The sequence below is a fragment of the Prionailurus viverrinus genome, chromosome X, assembly GCF_022837055.1.
Source record: "Prionailurus viverrinus isolate Anna chromosome X, UM_Priviv_1.0, whole genome shotgun sequence".
Classification (NCBI taxonomy): domain Eukaryota; kingdom Metazoa; phylum Chordata; class Mammalia; order Carnivora; family Felidae; genus Prionailurus; species Prionailurus viverrinus.
The window spans coordinates 81,783,494-81,805,135 of NC_062579.1; the positions used below are offsets into that span (position 1 = coordinate 81,783,494).

At 36.2% G+C, this 21,642-nt stretch overlaps 1 protein-coding gene across 3 annotated transcripts in view; it reads left to right on the top strand.

Annotated features, from left to right (window-relative positions):
• Positions 1-360: 360 nt before the first annotated feature.
• Positions 361-21,642, top strand: part of COL4A5 (collagen type IV alpha 5 chain) — a 239,082-nt gene continuing 217,800 nt past the window's right edge. For all 3 annotated transcript variants that reach the window (XM_047843863.1, XM_047843864.1, XM_047843865.1), the window contains exon 1: positions 361-800. In XM_047843863.1, the coding sequence (XP_047699819.1) occupies positions 720-800 (81 nt within the window). In that variant the 5' untranslated portion in view covers positions 361-719. The remainder of the gene's footprint in view (positions 801-21,642) is intronic.

The following is a 21,642-nucleotide window of genomic DNA, read 5'->3' on the forward strand; positions in this document are numbered from 1 at the left end:
GGCGACCAAAATTTCTTTCTAGCCATTAACAATAAAAGGCACACTTCCTCCAAGATCCATCCGCGAAAAAAAATAGTCCCAGCTAAGGTCTACTTGTAATTGGCTTTGGGGATCTCACGAATGAGAGTGGGACTGGGCAGGGAAGAGTAATGCCAACGGAAGGTGCAAGTGAACAAATAGAAAAGCTTCCCGGTTGGACTTACGGTGCTCGGTCAACTGAACTGAAAGTTTCCCTCCCCCAAATAACTGAGCGTCACTCCCTCGCAGGTTGCTGGTGCAGGCTAAAGCCGGAGCGGAGTGATCCTCAAATTCCCCAGGGCTGGTGGGGAGGGGGTGGTGCGGGAGGAGAGAGGGAGGAAAGTAGAGCTGTGGGACCTGCGTGAAGAAAAAGTTTGCAAGTCCGGACTGAAGGGAAAAGTGCTCCCGAGAGATCGGCTTTGGAGAGGGGAGGAGGGAGGGAAGAAAAGCTTCTCCTTTTTTCCCCCCCAATTTAAAAAAATTATTATTATTATTATTATTATTTATTATTATTTTTTTACCCCCGCTCAACTCTTAAAAAGCTTTCGTCTCACCTAAGCCCACGGGCACAATTGGGACACCCTCGCTGTCCGTCTCCGACTCCAGCTCTCTCCCCATAAACCCTCAAGATTATGTCAGTTGGTCCGAGCTAGCCAGGGATCTCGTGCGGGTGCTGAAGGAGCTGCGGGAGCCGGAGAAGAATGCAACTGCGTGGAATCAGCCTGGCTGCCGGCTTGTTCTTACTGGCCCTCAGTCTTTGGGGGCAGCCTGCAGAGGCTGCGGTAAGTCCTTCGATCTACCTCCCCCCCTCCATACACCCCCTACCCTTCCCCCCCCCCCCCCCCGTCACCTCACTCTCCCGCAGAAGTTACTTTTTTGTCCCTTTACCTTCCTTTCTCCTCGGCCTTGGCTAGGGAATTCCAGTCTGCCCTTACTTGCTTAGGAAAACAAAAAGCAAACATTATTTACAACGCTGGTAACTCCAGCCTTCTTCAGCCCAGGGGGAGAGGTTTACGTTTAAAAATGGGGCTACTTGCTTTCCAGCATCTAGCCGCTCGGGGGTCGGAGCGGGGCCGGGGTTGGGGGACGCCGGTGAACAGATCGCCAGGCTCTGGAGGATATTTGAAACTTTTCCTGCCCACCCTGCGCCCTCGGGGGTTTCCCTGCCTGCCGGCTAACCTTTACACTAGTTGTGCCCAACCCACGCACTCTTTAAACTTGGGCTGTAGTATTAATATTTAGGCTTTTCCGAATCCAGCTGCCATCAAAGTGCTGAGCGCGCCCAGGAAGTGCTTCCCTTTTGCCCCTTCCTTAAGCAGCACGAATCTGCCTTCTCTGGCCGGGAAAGCCTCTGTAGAGACCTAGTTCCCCTTTTGACATTCTTATCGCAAAAGCTCAGGTAACACACCAGAGAAGGAGATCCAGACGGATGGCCTTAGGCTTCAGGTCTTTTTTGCGTCTTTTTTTTTTTTTTTTTTTTTTTTTAATTTTAAGTTTTGGGTTTCTGTTTGTTGTTTACGTAAAAAAAAAAAACAAAAAAAAAAAAACAAAAAAAAAAAACAAAAAAAAAAAAACAAAAAAACTAAGGCACCTAAACAAATGGAGAATTTGCCCATCACCTGTTTAAAGGAAAGGAATTCTCTTTTTCCCCCGGGAATAAGTGTTCTGGTTTAAAGCACAGTGAAGGAGGATGCTCATGTGAAATGACAGAGCCAAAAGTTCCACTTAGTTTTTAGGAATGGAGAATTAAAACCCCAGTATATCTCCTAGAAGGATCTCTGGGTAGTCCCACCCACTTTCTTTCTGGGGAAGAGGCAGATGTGAAGGAATGAATGGCTTTGTTAAAGAAGTGTTCTCCAGCCTGAAGCCATCATCCTTCATTTCACTAACCTCTAAAGAATTAAGTATGTGAAAGATTATTTAAAAGTTATATTTGAGTGATCATTAATGTGAGAGAATGGCTTAGGCCTTCACGTGGTTGAGTGACTTGGCACTTTTTTATATATGCAGCTGCTATGTTAGGGCTTATCTGGGTCCACTTTTAAGTTAGCTGTCTGGTTTCTCTATACACTCAGCATACCTTACATTACATTGTCCTTCTTTTATCCTCCAGAAAATGTGTACTCAAGGTATGAAAACTAACTTTCATATTACTCTAAGCACAGCATAATTATGATAGCAAATCTGCTGAAAAACCATGAATATCAAGTATTTGTAACTACGTTTGTAATTTTGCCTCCAAAACAATTAGATGACTTAAAATTGCTTTTTGGATGCAGAGCATCTCAATGGGGTAAAGTTTTGCCACTCGATAGTGCTTATAGACCTTTAGATGAAACTACAATTGTGTTGTTGAAAATAGTTACCTTTAAAAACATCATGGTGCTTACTGCTTATGGCATTTGGCCAGGGGCAAAGATTTTGTGGATGTTTGATTAAATATTTCAAATTTTTTATGTGACATTGCTATTAGTAAATGTGTACCAGAACCAGTTGTGCAGGTATGTATAACAATTCTATACATCAATTTGTGTTAAATCAATTTATATTAAAAGTGAGATCTCTTTTTATGGTTGACAAAACTTGGGAGCAAGCTTGTTTTCTTGGACTCTTTAATGGTTGAGTGTTCATGAAGTAGTTACAGAAGTTACCATGCAGTTTTTTCTTTTTCCTTTCTATGTAATTTTAAAAGATCCTTTTTGTATCCCATTTCTCTGTCATTAGGACACTATGCCTGTAATAAAGCCAGGGGTTTGGTTTTTCTGCTTCACACATCAATATCCTAGTTAGATGAAATGTTTTTATCTCAAAGATCTGAATGGTATCTTCTCTCCATATTAGTGCAGGGATATTGGTGACCTTCTCCAGAGTAAACTGGATGGTACTGGGGCTGACTGATTATTGGCTGCAGTAGTCTAGTATTGGGACTTTTATATCAGGAAGACCATTGATAACTTAAATTGCTTTCATTTTTCATAGTTAAGTGATTTATCCCTGAAGTCATGCCAAATTGGGATATCACAAGTATGTGGAAGATTTTTTTTTAAGTAGAGTGTTTATTAGGTGGAATAGAGTAACTTTTATGTTACTTACCTAGTAGTAAGAGAAAAAGGCAGGTTTAGATTGCAATGGTCATTTGTAGTGGTGAAAATAACATTTTTATGCAAAGGTAATTATACCTGTATTTATTCACTGTCAGTAGGACACACACTTAGATTTATGGATAGTGAGTTTTTTGTGCAGTAGATGGATAGGTTTCTCTAATTTAAATGGACCATCTCTCTTGTGACCAGTGGCAACAACTCATTAAGGGTGGTATTATGGTTTGTGACCAGGAACAGTTTTTCCTGTGAAGTATGCTATGAATTAACTGCTCCATAGGAAGAATTTATTGACACTGTTACCATAGCTTACATTTTTGAGTGTTTACTATGTGCCAAGCACTGTGCTAATATGGTAATGTACATTATCATATTTAATCTTCACAACAGACCTATGAGGTTTATATCATTGTTATCCCCACTTTACAGATCAAGAATCTATGGATCATAGAGGTTAAGTATCTTGCAAAAAAATCACAGAGGTATTAAGTTGGGGAGCTGGAAATGTGAATTGAGACACCTTGACTCCAAATCCTTTACCCTCAATCACTGTACTATACTGCCTCTTTTGTATGTGGTCTGTAAAGATTTATTTGCTCTTCAGAGTGTTTGGATCTCTGCTACTTTTTTTCTTTTTTTTTTGGTGGTGGAGACACAAGAGTTGAAAGGGAAATGATAATGGGGATTATATCTCTTCCTGCTGATGTTGGGAGAAGTAGCATGGCATAACGGAAAGAGCTTTGGAGGTAGAGTCATAATAGAGATCAGTTTGATCTCCATATGTAGGTCTACATATAGAGAGATAATTTAAAAGCAGTATAGAAGCAATTGCTTGCTGCAGGTTGTATGATTTTATACAATCACATTTTTATATTAACTAACTTTTTAAAGTTAGATTTCTAAAACAACTATAATTTGTGGTGGATGATTATTTTGAGGAAAGATTTGCTTTATCCTTCTTTTAATTAGTTTCCATAATTTTAAGTATACTGAACTTTTCAGGAGCATGTCTATTGTGATAAAACAGGGTATGTGTATATGGTGGCACTCTGCTTAATATGCCCAATTCACATATGTTGTTTTTACCAATTTACTTACCTATCTTATCCAATTGTATTTACTCAACTATCTATACAACTTTAGTCTTGTGTATATATTTATGTATGTACCTGTCCTTTGTGTAAGAGTGTGTACATTTTTTTCTGTGTTTTTATTTGGCTTTTGATGTTTGTATATACGACACATAAGACTCTTTACTTGAGTTAACCTTTTTTTTTTTTAACTTTTTGATGTTATTGATACAGTATTTATTTATTTATTTAATATAATTTATTGTCAAATTGGCTTCCATACAAAACCCAGTGCTCATCTCAACAAGTGCCCTCCTCAGTGCCCTTCACCCACTTTCCCCTCTCCCTCACCCCCCATCAACCCCTCAGTTTGTTCTCTGTATTTAAGAGTCTCTTATGGTTTGCCTCCCTTCCTCTCTGTAACTTTTTTTCCCTTTCTCCTCCCCCATGGTCTTCTGTTAAGTTTCTCAAGATCCAACCTTGATAACTTGATTCATGTTATGTCTGCCAGGTTTATATGCCATAAAGTCACTATTTTGTCCTTTTCATAATTACAAAGTAAGCAGATCTTGTGATACTGTTTGGGGCGATACTATGAAACAATGTAAATATCCTGTTTCTCATCATACTTGCCTGCTAATTTTAGCATCTATTGAGGATTCTAGCCTGAATAATTATTACTCTGACATTTGCCAAATGGTGATTTTCAGGTTTTAACATTTTCTGCATTTAATAATTGAATTCTAATGTAACAGAACTTTATGTTATCTGCTATTTATTTATTATCTATTTATTCAGTTATTTAAGGTAGTATGGAATTATGGATATTTGTTTTATTCTATGAGTTATAATGAATTTTGCTATTTTTTTTGGCTGAAGTTACCCCATTTTTGGCTAACAGGAGCCTCTTCTAGTTGGTTCCTGTGTCCTTTCAGTGCGTCCCTATCGTTTTTTGAGCATTGCCTTACATTCTGGTACCACAAGATGTTCCAGCCTCATTTTTCTACTTTCTCTGCCCCAGCCTTGGAATCAGCTGTTTCTCCAGGGAGCTTTGATTCTTTTATTGGATAATGGTATTTAGAGATCAGTGCCTGGGTGCTTGGTGTGCTCATTGCTATTGAGGTGTCATTGCATCTATGTCTTCTCAACAGACAAAACATAGGTACATACCCACGTCTATATCTTATTTTTTTACAACCTATCTTTGTATATATGTGATTAAACAACATGAATTTGTACTTACATCACTGATTCCAGTCCAAGACCACAGAATAAAAACACATCTTTGATGTTTTCGAATCTCACTGCTTTCTGGTATCTTTCTTCAGACATGTTTCGTGGGCTTTGGAGAGGTCTCATACAGTCTTTAAAAGCTTGGCCTCTGGAGTCAAATTCCTTTATTGGCAAAAGGGTGTGAGTGGTACCTATGTCACAGATTGTTTTGAGGATAAAATGAGAAGAGTTATGTAAAGTATTTAGAATAATACTTGGAAAATAATGAATAAATTAAAGATTTCATTATTGTGATTACAAACTATTGACTTGCCATTTCTTATTGCGTTAACTCTCAAATTTTCTGCCTGATTTTCAGGGTCTAACATTATCTTTCCCCCCATCCAACCTTATTTTTCATTACATTTTATAATATATGTTCTCCATTGTAGCCTAGGTCAGCTTTTCTATAATCTTGATTACTACATACATATTTTGCCTCTCCATTTTGATTAGAGTCCTATCGATCTAAATCTTCACTCAGTTTCAGTGTGATGTTTATATTCATCCAACAGATATTTATTCAGCAACTTACAAGTATTTAAGAATTGTATTTATGTTGTCTTATTTCCACACTCTTGGATATGTACTGTTCACAAAATCAGTTTGTGCTAGATACTGTGGATAAAACTAAATAAGATAGACAAGTTTCTGGCCTTCATGGAGTTTACATGCTAGTGAGAATAAATAGTCTTTCTCTTAAACTTTCCCTTACTATTATATACCAATGACTGATTTTACACTTCTTTGAACATGCAGTATTTATGCTCTTCCTGTCTAGTATCCAAATATATTTGGTCTTACAAGTATTTTGGTTCATGGGATTTTATCTGTTTTCCCTATTAAATCATAAGCAAGAACTGTATATCTGTTCATTTGTTCAACCAATTTCCATGTTGGTTCTGTCTGATAGCAAAAGTAATACATGTTCAGTATGGGAAACTTGAAAAATACAGAAAATTATAAACAAAATAAAAACATGTCCACAATTCTACCAATAGCATAGAAATAACCTCTATTGTTGTTTTGATGATTTTCCTTCTTATGTATCTAATCTTTTCTTAAAAGAGTATATTGGTTAAAATTTTTAAAAGCTGGAATTACTTTATATATAGTTTTATAACTTAATGCTTTTTCACTTATCAAGCATTTCCCCATGTTATTAAAATTCTTCCTTTAAAGATACTAGTTTTAAATGGCTGTATACAATTTATATTTATAAACACCACAATTAATTTACCTATTCACTTTTATAGAATATATATATATATATATATATATATATTTAAGTTTATTTATTTATTTATTTTGATAGAGAGAGAGTGCAAGCAGGGGAGGGGCGGAAGGAAAGGGAGAGAGAGAATCCCAAGCAGGCTCCCTGCCCTCCGGTGCAGAGCCCAACATACAGCTTTATCCCATGAACTGTGCGATCATGACCTGAGCCAAAATCAAGAGTCTGATGCTTAACTGACTGAGCCACCCATGTACCTCTATATAATACTTTCTAAATGCTTATGTATTTATTTTGAGGGGGGGGGGGAGAGTGGCTGCGTATGCACGCATGAGGGAGAGGGGCTGAGATAAAGAATCCTAAGCAGCCTAGTGCTATCAGCACAGAGCCGGACTCTTTGGGGTATGATCTCAACAACATGAGATCATGATCTGAGCCAAAATCAAGAGTCGGAATCTTAACCGACTGAGCCACCCAGGCACGCCAGAATATTTTTTTAAAGATTTTTAAAAAGTAATCTTGCCATTTGGAACTATGTGGATGGAACTAGAGGGTATTATGCTAAGCAAAATTAGTCAGAGAAAGACAAATATCATATGACTTCACTCATATGAGGAATTTAAGATACAAAACAGATGAACATAAGGGAAGGGAAGCAAAAATAATATAAAAACAGGGAGGAGGACAAAACATAAGAGACTCTTAAATACAGAGAACAAACAGGGTTGCTGGAGGGGTTTTGGGGGGGGGATAGGCTAAATGGGTAAGGGGCATTAAGGAATCTACTCCTGAAATCATTGTTGCACTATATGCTAACTAACCTGTAAATTAAAAGAAAAAAAAATCTCTACGCCCAATGTGGGGCTCAAACTCACAACCCTGAAGATCAAGAACCGCATGTTCTACTGACTGAGCCAGACAGGTATCCGTATAGAATATATCTTTAAATTTCAAGTTTGTAAAGCCATTGTAAGAAAAACTGCCGTGAACAATTCTTATTCCATATTTTGTATTATTTTTTTAGTACTTCCTCCTTTATGGGGAATTAGTGGGTTAGAGGCCATAAGTATTTTCAGAGTCTTTGGTATATATAGTAGACTCTGACATTTAGAAAAATGACATTAACAGATAAATTATGATAGCTAACTTTTTTTTAGTAGTTCCTGTGTTATACCCTATTAGATAGGTAATACTCTTTCCATTTTTATGTACAAGGAATCTGAGGCCCACAAGGTAGTTAAATAACTTGTCTAAGGTCATGCAGTTGGTAAGTGATTGGGCCAAGATTTGAACTGGAATGGTCTGGTTCTAGAGCCTGCTCATGAGATTTTCCTCAGTTCCTATTTAATACGTTATAGATAATACAGAAAAGTAAAGTCATGCTGAAAAGTTGAATAATTCCCACTGCCCTGCCCATAGTCCTGTCCTGCAGTTGGTCACTTAACTTGATTTTAAAGATACACTCACCACTGGCCCATCCTTTGATAACTCTTTACTATAATTGCCTAGGCCATCCATCTTCAAGGGCCTAAATTTTAATTTTGTGAACCATACATTCCTGTACATCTCTCCCCTGGACAGAAGGTGGAGGCTGCCCTCCATGAATAACTCCCCTACTGACTTCTTCCTAGCCATAGCAAGGGTATAACATACCTCAAACCCATTGATATCCCTCCTTCCCTAGGAGAATTTTGGAATGCGACTGAAGTGGGAGCCCCTTCTGCTCTCCTTCCCCACCCTCTTCACCAGCCCTGACCTGTAGCTGCCTATGATGTGTGCACTTAAATGGCCATGTCTTTGTCTAGTTCTGTCCTTTGCTTTCATCTTTCCCTTAGTGTTACTCCAGGACCTTCCCCCCCATTAATTGCTAATCTATTTTTCCCACTTTGGGTTGATGCTATTCCAGCCCCCATCTCCTCTTTTAGAAACAAACTTGTAAGTATATATGAGATCAGAGATCCCCCATCCATTCTGTACCACTCCCACTTTACCTTCTTGTGTTTCCTCACTAGTGAAGAGACTTTATTGCCTTTATGCCAGCCTTGTAGCTTGTGCAATTCAAATGTATTCCTCTGTAAAATCACAAACTGTTATGCATTATGGCTTTTCCAGGTGGCATTTGAATAGCTAAACTTTAAGTTTCCGAATGACAGAGATCTGCTCTTGCCAAATTACTTTCCAGAATGGTCTTACCAATTATACTCCTATCAGTAGTGTATAAGAGTGCCTATGAGACAACCTTAATCATTTTTTTCTATCTAGTAGAGTGACTATGGAATTGATGCTTAATTGATTGCCAGTTGGTTGGTTGATTTGGTCCTATCCTCTAATGATTTTCTTTTTAAAATGTAATGATTCCATTATCTCATCCCCTTCTGACAATAGCAACTATGGAACAGAAGTAATTTTTGAAAATATATTCTCTCTAATTAACATTATAAATGAACCACCCAGCCACTTAACTAAATCTTGATTACAAAGATTTGTTTTTAATAGCAGTATTTCTTGAGGTTTTTTGGAGAGGTATCTTTAGTGTGATCTCTGATACATAGGCTCCTTTAATTTTAACAAACCAGATTCTCATTTTATGCATCAATGCTTGAGTTTATTTACCTTCATAATCTATCCAGGTCCAACTGCCCTTTGTTCCTTTAGCAGCTTCTGCTGGCCTTTAACCAAAAGTGTAGTCTGCAATGGTACTTGCTGCCCTGTTGAAATGAGAATCTTAAATCCCTTGCTATTTGCTAACCAAAGCCAACCAAAGGCAAATGTTATAAAGGAAACAAGCTTTCGCTAAATTTAATTTTTAACTTACTTTTTAATTTTACTGAATCCGATGTAAACATTACATTTACTTATTAACTTGGTGACTTAAGCACCATTTATGAGCAAGTGCTAGTCAGGTTAATGGAATTGGTTTTATGACAGTGAGTACTAAAATAGGACTGTAAGAAATTCTGTTGGCATTTATATCATCTTATAATTCAGTCAAATAACACTCTTCCTATATGTTATGAGAAATGGCTGATTTGCATCCAAAATTTCTTATAGTATATATGACATTAACGGGATAGGGAAGGAGATTTTGGAACTTTGGGAGGGAAATGGTACTAAGAATCTGACACTAGTGAGATTGTTTAGTGTATTCTGCATTTTGAGCTCTCTAGGACTTTGATAAAGGAAGAGAGGTCCTTCTCTGTCCATAATCTCATCTTTTAATTGATGTCGTAAAACATTTCTGTATATGAAGGATAGACATAATAGTGTCTTTATATGAGATAAGGGTTTTTCTGTTCCAAGTGGTAGAAAACACCAGTTCAATGGTCTCAACAATAAAGGCAAATTTTAGCTCACTTCACAAGAAGTTTTGAAGTAGAATATCTCCAAGGTTAATTAATTCAGCCAAATAATGACTTAGGTTCTTTCCACTTTCTGTTTTGCCATACTCTGCCTATCAGCTTACTCTCAGATTAGTTCCCTTCATACTAGCATGATGGCTGCTGCAGTTCCAGAGAGCACATGCAGACACCGCAATGACCAGTAAAGAAGAGTATGAACTGTTTGTTCATTTGTGTCCTTTTTTTTCAGTACTGAAAACTTTCTCAAGAGTCCCATACCTCCACTCTGAAAACACCCCTTATATCTCATTGGTTAGAATTGTTTTATATGGATATATTTATACCAGTACATTGGCAAATGAAGGACCATAAAAGTAGAGTTAGACCAGTGACTTAACCACCCCCCTCCCCCAAAGCACATTGGTGCCTGGAAAAGTTGGAGAGTGGGAAAATCTAAATGAAATCAAGGTTAGTTTAGCAAGGAAGAAATAGGTCCTGTTCCATGACCTCATGAGCATGTCCTTACAAATAGCAGATTTGTAAGAAATTGATGTATTTGTTAAATGTAAGATGTATCACTTAATAGAGAAACTAATGTTTTGTAGAGTTGTACAAATGGAAGATGGTGACTATTTACATAATTCTAGACATTTTAGAGCTAGAGGTACATTTAAAGATCTTTCAGGTCAGTGGTTTCAAAGTGTGCCTTTTTCACTGTGTTGGCATTTGCGCTGATGGTGGGTAAAACTGCTAGTGCAGTGTACCAAATTGTCCTAGTAGTTGTATTCTTCATATTCTCAGGGGATAAAAAGCCAATTTTAATTAAGAATTGTCTCAGTGTAGCATTAATTTTATTAAGTCTTGACTCTCAGGTGCACATGTTTTTAACATACTGTATGACAAAATGGGAAGTATACACACAACTCTTCTGTATGTTGCAGTAAGGTCATTGTTTTTAGGGAAAGCACGTGTGCAGTTGATTCAGTTGTGGCTCAAACTAGCTGATCTTTGCATGGAACACATTTTTATTGAAAGAACAACTGAGACAAACTGTTGTTATTCAGACTTGGGTATTTGGCAGGCATTTTCTTGAAAATGAGCAAAGTGACTCTATCACTTAAAGGAAAATTACTCTCAGTATTTGTTGCCAATAAACAAATTTGAACTTTTCAAGTAAGAACTAGAATTTTGGAAAACTTGAATTTGCTACTATGAGCTTGACAGCTTTCAAAATCTTAGCCTTTTCTAATGAGATTGGTAACTATATTAATGTATATGATTTTTTTTTGATATTGTATAATGAAATGTGTTAACATTCGTAAGTTGTGTAAATCTCAGTGGACCAGTATTTTCCAAATGACTAATGCATGATGTTACCGTATCATGCATGGATAAAAGATCCATTCAGAGGCAAGATAGATCAATGAGTTTTAATGTAACTGAGTACAAATAGTTAATTGATAAGGTTTCAGATTCTGTGTTGCAAGTAACCTTAGACTCTACCACTTACAGAGCTTTGGCATTGTATCAAAGAATATCCACAATTATCTTAAAAGGCTATTAAAATACTCAAATTTCCAAATGTATAACTTTATGAAGGCAGATTTTCTTCATATATTTCAACCAAAACAACATATTGCAACGGAATGAATGCAGAAGCAGATATGGAGATCCCAACTATTTCAACCAAAACAACATATTGAGTGAGACAGAGTGAATGCAGAAACAGATATGAGGAAGCTGGCTTCTATCAAGGCAGACATTAAAGAGATTTGCCAAAAATATGTAAAACAATCTAAACAATCCTTCTTCGTACTTTTTTTTTGTACTTTTGGAAAATGTAATTCGTTTTCATAAAAATGTATAACATATGTTAACATGTAATCGGTTCATTATTGTTCATTTTAAATGAATGAATAAATTATTTTAAATATTTCTCAGCTTTATTTAATTTTTATTTTTTACTCAGTTTTTTATATGGTACATATTGTTAGATATAACCCACCTAAACAAAAGCTCTTGGGGTTCTCAATGATTTTTAAGGGAGTAAGAGGGTCTTCAAACCAAAAAGTTTGAAAACCACTACAGAGACCAGCTCCATCATTTTACAGGAAAGTGAAATATTGATGAGGGATGTAGCTAGTTGCAGAAGCAGAGCAGGAATCTTATTCTCGTGCTTTTTCCAGGATACCACTTTGGTTTAGGGATTGGTGAGCTGATAATATGACTTTGTACTTGTATTCATCCTAGTAGACACAATAAACCTAGCATATAGAAAATGATGATACTAGATTGGACTTGTGTCTTTCCTACCATCTTCAGTCCAATTGCCAAGTCAGAAAATTTCTCACTATATGAACCAAAGCAGAGGAGACTGATGAAGAAAGATAATCAGAGTTATTTTTAGATACTAAATTGGAAAATCCATAAATCAGGGTCTTTGTCTTATATATCTATGTATTCACCACAGTATATAGACTGTATTCACACAGTATATAGACAGTATATAGACTGGTTCTTTGTATATAGTTGGTTCTCAGTAGTTAGTTGTTGAATGAATTTTGAATTTGAGGGGGGGTAGATTTAGATAGCACCAGAGACCAGACAAGACCGAGAATCAATGGATTAAATTACAGGAACTCTTAATACCAATAATTTTCTAACAATTAAGCTATTTAATAATGGAAATGTCCCATTACTAAAATTGCTCAAATAGGGAATGTATGCTACCTTGTCAGCAATACCTATGAAGTTTCTTTTAATTCTAAAAATCTATTTTTCTGGTTGTTAGAAGGAAAAGCTCTTTTATTGAGCTCAAATCTTCCTCTCTGTAGTTTTGAAGCAACTTTGAGGTATAACTGACATACAGTAAAGTGCACATATTTAAAGTATACAATTTCAGGAGTTGTGGCCTATGTAATGCCTGTGAAATTGGCACATTAAAAATAAGGAACATATATATCACCCCAAAAGATTTCCATGCCTTCCTGTAGTCCCTTCCTCCCTTCCCAATTCCATCTTCCACCACCAAGTAACCACTGATCTGCTTTCTTACATTTGTTTCATTTTCTAGAGTTTATTTAAATGGAATCATATGGTATGTATACTTTGTTCTATCTTCTTTCTCTCAGCATTTGAGAGTCATCCATGTTGTGATTTGTCTCCATAGCTCATTATTTTCTTGCTATGTAGTTAGTATTCCATCGTATGGAGATGCCACATTTTGTTTTTCCATTTACCTGTTAATGGACATTTTTCCAGTTTGTGGCTATTACAGGTAAAGCTGCTGTGAACATTTTAATATTTGCACTTCAACTGTTACTTTATTGAAGTGTAATTTACAAAAAGTGGTATTCACTGATCTTAGGTTAACAGTTCCATTGTTTTTTAACAGTTGTATACACAGTAACCACAGTCAGGTCAAGATGTAGAACTGTTCCATTACCCCAAGCTCATTCATGCCCCTTCCCTTTCAGTACCTTTTGTGTCTTCTCTAAGAAATCTTAAACTCCAAGGTTACAATAATATTATATGTTTTCTTCTAGAATCTTTATAGTTTCAGATTTTTAGATTGATATTTTTATCCTAAGATATTACTAATTTTTCCTTTTTTCTAGGGTTTGAGGTACATATTATAAAATTCACCTATTTTATGCATGCATTCTGTGCATTTTGATAGATCCATACAACAGTGTAAGTGTAATCTACGATATAGAACAGCATCGTTAAATTTATTCTTTAGTTCTAGTAGTTACTTTGTATTTTCCATGTACATAATTATACTGTCTACAAAGAAAGAGAGTTCCACTTTTTCCTTTTCAATTCCTATGCCTTTTTGTGCTGGCTGCTTTATTTGAACTGGCTAGGACCTCCAGTACAAGTTTAATAGAAGTGGTAAGAGAAGACATCCATTTTGGTACTGTGTCTTTTGGGAAAGATATTCAGTATTTCGCCCTTATGTTAGCTTTAAGTTTTTCATAGTTACAGATTGAGGAGGTCCTTTTCCATTCCTATTTCCTTAGACTAAAAACATAGTGTTAAATTTCATCAAGAAATAACTGGCACCTATTTTTTTTTCATTTTTTTCATTTTTCTTTTTTTTTTTCAATATATGAAGTTTGTTGTCAAATTGGTTTCCATACAACACGCAGTGCTCATCCCAAAAGGTGCCCTCCTCAATACCCATCACTCACCCTCCCCTCCCTCCCACCCCCCATCAACCCTCAGTTTGTTCTCAGTTTTTAAGAGTCTTTTATGCTTTGGCTCTCTTCCACTCTAACCTCTTTTTTTTTTCCTTCCCCTCCCCCATGGGTTTCTGTTAAGTTTCTCAGGATCCACATAAGAGTGACACCATATGGTATCTGTCTTTCTCTGTATGGCTTATTTCACTTAGCATAGCACTCTCCAGTTCTATCCACGTTGCTACAAAGGGCCATATTTCATTTTTTCTCATTGCCACGTAGTACTCCATTGTGTATATAAACCACAATTTCTTTATCCATTCATCAGTTGATGGACATTTAGGCTCTTTCCATAATTTGGCTGTTGTTGAGAGTGCTGCTATAAACATTGGGGTACAAGTGCCCCTATGCATCAGTACTCCTGTATCCCTTGGGTAAATTCCTAGCAGTGCTATTGCTGGGTCATAGGGTAGGTCTATTTTTAATTTTTTGAGGAACCTCCACACTGTTCCAGAGTGGCTGCACCAATTTGCATTCCCACTAACAGTGCAAGAGGGTTCCTGTTTCTCCACATCCTCGCCAGCATCTATAGTCTCCTGATTTGTTCATTTTAGCCACTCTGACTAGCGTGAGGTGGTATCTCAGTGTGGTTTTGATTGCTATTTCCCTGATGAGGAGTGACGTTGAGCATCTTTTCATGTGCCTGTTGGCCATCTGGATGTCTTCTTTAGAGAAGTGTCTACTCATGTCTTCTGCCCATTTCTTCACTGGATTATTTGTTTTTCGGGTGTGGAGATTGGTGAGTTCTTTATAGATTTTGGATACTAGCCCTTTGTCTGATATGGCATTTGCAAATATCTTTTCCCATTCTGTTGGTTGAACTGGCACCTATTTAAATGATCATATTGTCAGGAGCTCGGCTGAGCTCCTAAATCTGAGTAGCCAACTAAAACAAGCCAAAATGAAAGTAACAGTCAAGTCTTTAATTGCTTACTATGATTGTATAAGCAAGAGACTAAACCAAGGAAAGGGCCGACTCTCCTTCCCTCCCATTTACATTTTTCTCAACACAGTGATTCCACGTCCTTTGGATAAGCACAGACTTGGGGGTAGGTCATCTCACTGATGAAGAAGCCCCAAACAAAAAGCTCCCAGGGTTTTATGGACCTAGGGGCCCAGAGGCGGAAGAAGAGAAAGACTAGGAGTGGAAAAGTACCAAGTACTGAGTCAGAATGGAGAAAAGTGTCTTCAGTTTTCCCCCACTTCCTCTGCTATGAACGTTGCAACAAGTCTTTGTGTGGACATGTGCTTTTGTTTTCTTGGACAAATATCAAGTAATGGAATTTCTGGGTTATCATAAGTCTATTTTTAACTTTACAAGAAACTTATAAATTGTCTTCCAAAGTGGTTGTACCATTGTACATTCCACCAATGTATGAAAGTTCTAGTTATTCCTCATCCTTGCCTGTATTTGCTATTATTATAGTAATCCTTTTTTTTAAGTTTATTTTTGAGAGAGAGACAATGTGTGAGCAAGGTAGGAGCAGAGAGAGAGAGGGAGACAGAGGATCTGAAGTGGGCTCCATGCTGAGAATGGAGAGCAGAGACCCCCATGTAAGGCTGGAGCTCAAACTCATGGAACTGTGAGATCATGACCTGAGCCACCCAGGTGCCCCAGTTACTCTTTAATTGTAACCATTTTGATATCTGAGTTTTGTAATCACGTGGTAGTTTTCTTATAGTTGTCTTTTTATTTATATTTAGTAAAATTTACTATCTTTGGTGTACTATTCTATGAGTTTTGATAGAAGCATATGATCTTGTAACCACTGCCATAATCAAGATTCAGAACAGTTTCATCATTTCAAAATATGAAATGTTTCCCTTTTATGATTATAAAATGCTTCCCTTTTATAATTAGCCCCCTCCCCCCAGCCTACCCACAGTTCTGGCAATTACTCATCTATTTTGTCTTTGTATAATTTTACCTTTTCATAATGTCATAGATTGAATCATTCAGTATGTAACCTTTTGAGTCTAGCTTTTTTTTTCCTCTTTAACATAATACATTTGTGATTCATCCATGTCATGTGCTTCAGTAGGCCATTTCTTTTTTGTTTTCTCATAGCTGAGTATTAAGAGCTTTATATATTCTGGATTCAACATCTTGTCTAATCTAATACATACATGTTTTGTAGATATGTTCTCCCTTTTGGTCGCTTGCCTTTTCAATTTTGTAACTGGTATTTTCAGAGAGGAAATGTTAAATTTTGATACAGTCCAGTTTATCACCTTTTTATGGTTATGACTTTCTGTGTCCTTTATAAAAAATCTTTGACTACCCTAAGGGCATCAAGATTTTCTTCCATGTTTGCTTCTAAAAGTTTCTTTTATAGTTTTACCTTCTTACTCATTTAGTTATTTTGTGTATGGTATTTGGTAAGAATACTGGTACAGTTTTTTTTCCCCATTATGTTTAGTTCTAGCACCATTTATTGAAAAGATGATCTCTTCCCCCATTGAATTAATAACTAGGTGCCTTTGTTGAAAATCAGTTAACCATATATGTGTAGGTCTATTTTTGGACTCTAATCTGTTCGATCAACCTATATGTATATTTTTAAGCTAATACCACATTGTCTTCATTACTGTAGTTTTATTATAAGGATTTAAATCAGGTGGTGCAAATCTCCACATTTGTTCTTTTTCAGATTTTTGGTTTTTCTCCTCCTCCTCATCTTCCTCTCCCTCCTCCTCTCATCCTTTTCCTCCTCATCTTTTACATTTCTATGTAACTTTTATAATTAGCTTTTCAACTCATACAAATAAAACTCATGGAATTTTGAATTAGACTGTTTAATCTGAAGATCATTTGGGAGAAAATTGATGTATTAATAGCATTCAATATTCTGATAAATGAACATGATATATATTTCTGTTTATTAAGGTCTTCTTTAATTTCTCTCAGTAATGTTTCCTACTTTTCAGTGTGTAGGTGTTATACATACTTTCTAAATGTATCCCTACGTATTCATTTGTTTTAATAGTATTATTAATGGTATTGTATTTTATTTTCTGTTTTCAGTTATTGTCAATATATAGAAACAAAACTGATGTTTTTATTGACCTATATTCTGTGATTTTGCTAAATTGTTTTACTATTTCTGGAAGTCTTTTGTGGATTACTTAGAATTATCTGCAAATGTCATTATGTCTTTTGTGAATTGAGATAGGTTTACTTCTTTTATTCTACTTTGCACACTCTTTTTTTTTTTCCTCTTTATCTTATTGTTAGGGCATTCAAGAGAACGTTTAATATAAGTGTTGAGACTACTGTCTTTTCTAACTTTTCCCAATGTCTAAAAATATTGGTTTCACATATTTTGCAGTTTTCTGATAGTTTATGGAAGACGGCAAGTCCAATAGCAATTGATTCAACATAGCCTGATTTCATTTTTTTGATAACACTGCAGTCAACATTTTTGAATAAAATTATTTGTATTTCAGATTATTTCCTTTGAGAAGACTTCTAAAACTACATATTGTCATCTATATACCTATATCTCTACCTGTGTATCTGTCTACCTTATCTATCCATCCATCTATCCATCTGTCTAAACCAACAGTATAGAAGTTACCTCAAGAGCAGTGATAATTTTCTACTTCTATACTTCACATCATCTAGCAGAAAGCCTTTCACATAATTAACAGAAACTAAAGTTTTAATGATTAATTAATTTTCTCATACTCGGAATCTTTCTTTAATCTTAGGATAAAGATATTTCTGATCTTGCCTGTGAAGTTTGAGGGAAGAGAAACTAGCATTGTTATGATAGTTTTTATTTTCTATTTATTTAGGGGTTTTATTTCTCTTTGACAATGTTTAGGAAACAAAGAATTTAACTATAATAATAGGTCAGATTTGGTCATAGATAAAAATATTTTAGAAATTATTTTAGAAAAAATGTACTTCAGTTTATTTTGAAATAAGAAGACTCTTTTTCTATCCTCCTTCATTTTGACTTTGTAGGAAAAATGCTTGAACAATGACCCTGTAGGAAATGGCCTTACCCATTTTGAGTTAATTTAGTTTCAGGAAGCCTTTTGAAATGTGAAGCATTTATTAAGCTTCAGTATCCCTTCCCTAGTAGTTTTCCTAGCTGGCTTTTAATGAGCCAATTTGCCCTAGCTTTAAGGTCATGTTAATTTTCATTGTTTTGTTTCAAAATGAAGGAGTCAGTTCTTATTACATTGTGATTTGTAAAATAAACTATACATTTTCTTTAGATGTGAGTATGTTGAAAGTTTCCACTGTCTGGCAGAATTTATCTCCATAGGTTATGGGTTTCCTCATCTCCCATTCCTCTTACTCCCTGGAAATACTGGATACATTTTGGAAGAAAGAAAATAAGAGCTTTCTTTCTAGTTTTTTTTTTTAATTTTTTTAACGTTTATTTATTTTTGAGACAGAGAGAGACAGAGCATGAACAGGGGAGGGTCAGAGAGAGAGGGAGACACAGAATCTGAAACAGGCTCCGGGCTCTGAGCTCTCAGCACAGAGCCCGACATGGGGATCGAACTCACGAACCGCAAGATCATGACCTGAGCCAAAGTCGGCCACCTAACCGACTGAGCCACCCAGGCACTCCGCTTTTTTTCTAGTTCTTATGGTCAGTTGAGTTCCTGGGTTTTTAATTTTTAAAGATGATTTTCCTTCAGAATGAGTATACTCAGTTCATAGTAATTTGGTTAATAGTGGGTAAATTCATTTTTTGCCATCACCTCTCTCGATTCTGTTTGCTCACTTATCTTTTACAGCCTATTTGGGCATTTCATTTTTCTCCACAGTCGCAGTAAAGACTTCTTTTTGTTATGTCACAAGTTTATTAGACCTTATCACTGCCTTCATGCCTTCATTTGTGTATACTGTATAATGGAAAAAAACCAGACTAATGTTGTAAAATAACAAATGAAACTAAACTGAAAAGGTCACCTTTTTTAGAGGCTGAAAAAGGGGTTCATCTTCAGGGGCTTGAGTTTGTTTTCCTGACTAATGTGACCGACACATTTGAATTTGCAGATTGACAACCCTTATATTAAAAACATGAGCTTAGGGGCGCCTGGGTGGCGCAGTCGGTTAAGCGTCCGACTTCAGCCAGGTCACGATCTCGCGGTCCGTGAGTTCGAGCCCCGCGTTGGGCTCTGGGCTGATGGCTCAGAGCCTGGAGCCTGTTTCCGATTCTGTGTCTCCCTCTCTCTCTGCCCCTCCCCCGTTCGTGCTCTGTCTCTCTCTGTCCCAAAAATAAATAAACGTTGAAAAAAAAAAAAAAAAAAAAAAAACATGAGCTTATAAACGTATCTGTTTCCTAATAGATTTTCACACCTATAGTCTCATTTTTTTTAATCCAAACCATGATACACATATAGGGAAAGGGAAATATTTTTTTTCTTCAGATGGTTAAAATCATTATAACTTGAATTTGTCAATATGGTAAAAAACAAGGATGAGTTCAAAATCAAGTCTTTCTGATTTCCAAGAGGCATTGTGAACATTATTTACCCAGGCTTTGTTTTTATTTGAGTATAGTTGACACGTGATGTTATGTTAGTTTCAGGTATACAACATAGTGGTTCAACAACTCTTATGGTTATGTTTTGCTCAGCAGGAGTGTAGCCACCATCAGTTACCATGCAACGACATCACCACACTATTTACTATATTCCCTATGCTGTACCTTTTATTCCTGTGACCCATTAATTCCATAACTGGAAGCCTGTACCTCTCCAGTCGCTTTCACCCATTTTGCCCACCTCCCCTTCTCCTTTAGCAACCATCAGTTTGATCTGTATTTATAGTCTGGTTCTGCTTTTTGTTTATTAATTTGTTTTGTTTTATAGATAATACTTATAACTGAAATCATATGGTATTTGTCTTTCACTTAATTCACTTAGCATGCCCAGGCTTCCTTTTAAAATCAAGTCCTGATTTAATCTGAAAAACGAAAAATATTCAAGAGGCCAAAGGGATTAAGTTATTTCAGATTATAATCTTTTTCTTAGTTTTGTTTACATGTTTACTTTTTCATCTGTATTTTTACCTCATGGTACTTAAAAATTCTGTAAAGATTTTTTATTGGGTTTAAACACTAATAGAATTGGAAATTGATATAGAAAGCAAGCATATAAACATAGATACTCTTTAAATCACAGTTAATGGAAATATGTATTTATAGGAACATTAACTTGGTTCACTTGGGTAGAATACTTTAGGGCTTAAAGTTTCATCTCCTTGATAAATGTTTATTCAAAATTAAGTGGAAAAAAAGACTTAGAGGATGATAGCGAAATTATAGGGTTTTTTTCTTATCTGTATTTCCTCAGTTATCTATAGTAAATGCTTATTACTTTTGCAATAAAAAATATTTAAAAATATTGAATATTAGTTTATGGCTGTAGATTTCAACATTTTTTGGATTTAAACAGATTAACAACATATTTTACAGTTAACTATTTTATGCCATCATTATTTAAGGACAAGAATGCTAGATGAAGTAATGAAATAACTAAAACAGGATTTTATTTTTTTAATAAACAGGTCAACTTTTGAGTTTTCTCCTATCTGCTTTTCTAAAATAGAACTTCATTGCTTTTCAGCCTTTTGGCTAAGATCAAGTGTAGTAAAATAGAACTTCAATGTTTGTTGTTGTTTGTTTTGTTATGTTTTGTTTTAAGTAAAAAATTCCAGGGGGTGCCTGGATGGCTTAGTTGGTTAAGTGTCCAACTTCACTCAGGTCATGATCTCAGAGTTCATGAGTTCGAGCCCCACCTTGGGCTCTGTGCTGACAGCCCAGAGCCTGGAGCCTGCTTAGGATTCTGTGGTTCCCTCTCTCTCTGCCCCTCTCCCCATGTACACTCTGTCTTTCTCTCTCTCTAAAAAATAAACATTTAAAAAAATTTAAAAAATTCCAGAGGCGGGGCGCCTGGGTGGCTCAGTTGGTTGAACATCCGACCTTAGCTCAGGTCATGATCTTACAGTTCATGGGTTCGAGCTCTGCATTGGGCTCTGTGCTGACAGCTCAGAGCCTGGAGCCTATTTCGGATTCTGTGTCTCCCTCTCTCTCTGCTCCTTTCCCACTCATGGTCTGTCTCTCTCTGTCTCTCAAAAATCAATAAAGGTTAAAAAGGCTTAAAAAAAATTCCAGAGGCTGCCAGAATAACCTAATGCCAGTAATAATTTTGTCATTGAACACAATGAAGAGGAGTCATTTTTAATTTGTACTCTTTCATATAAAACATAACACATATTCTCCTTATGTTCCCCCCTGCCCCCCACTGAGTAACACACACCTTTCCACTTTTACTTTGCCAACACTAAAAAAGTGATTTTGAATGCTGGATCCAACTTTTTCACTTATATTTGGAGGAAAATAT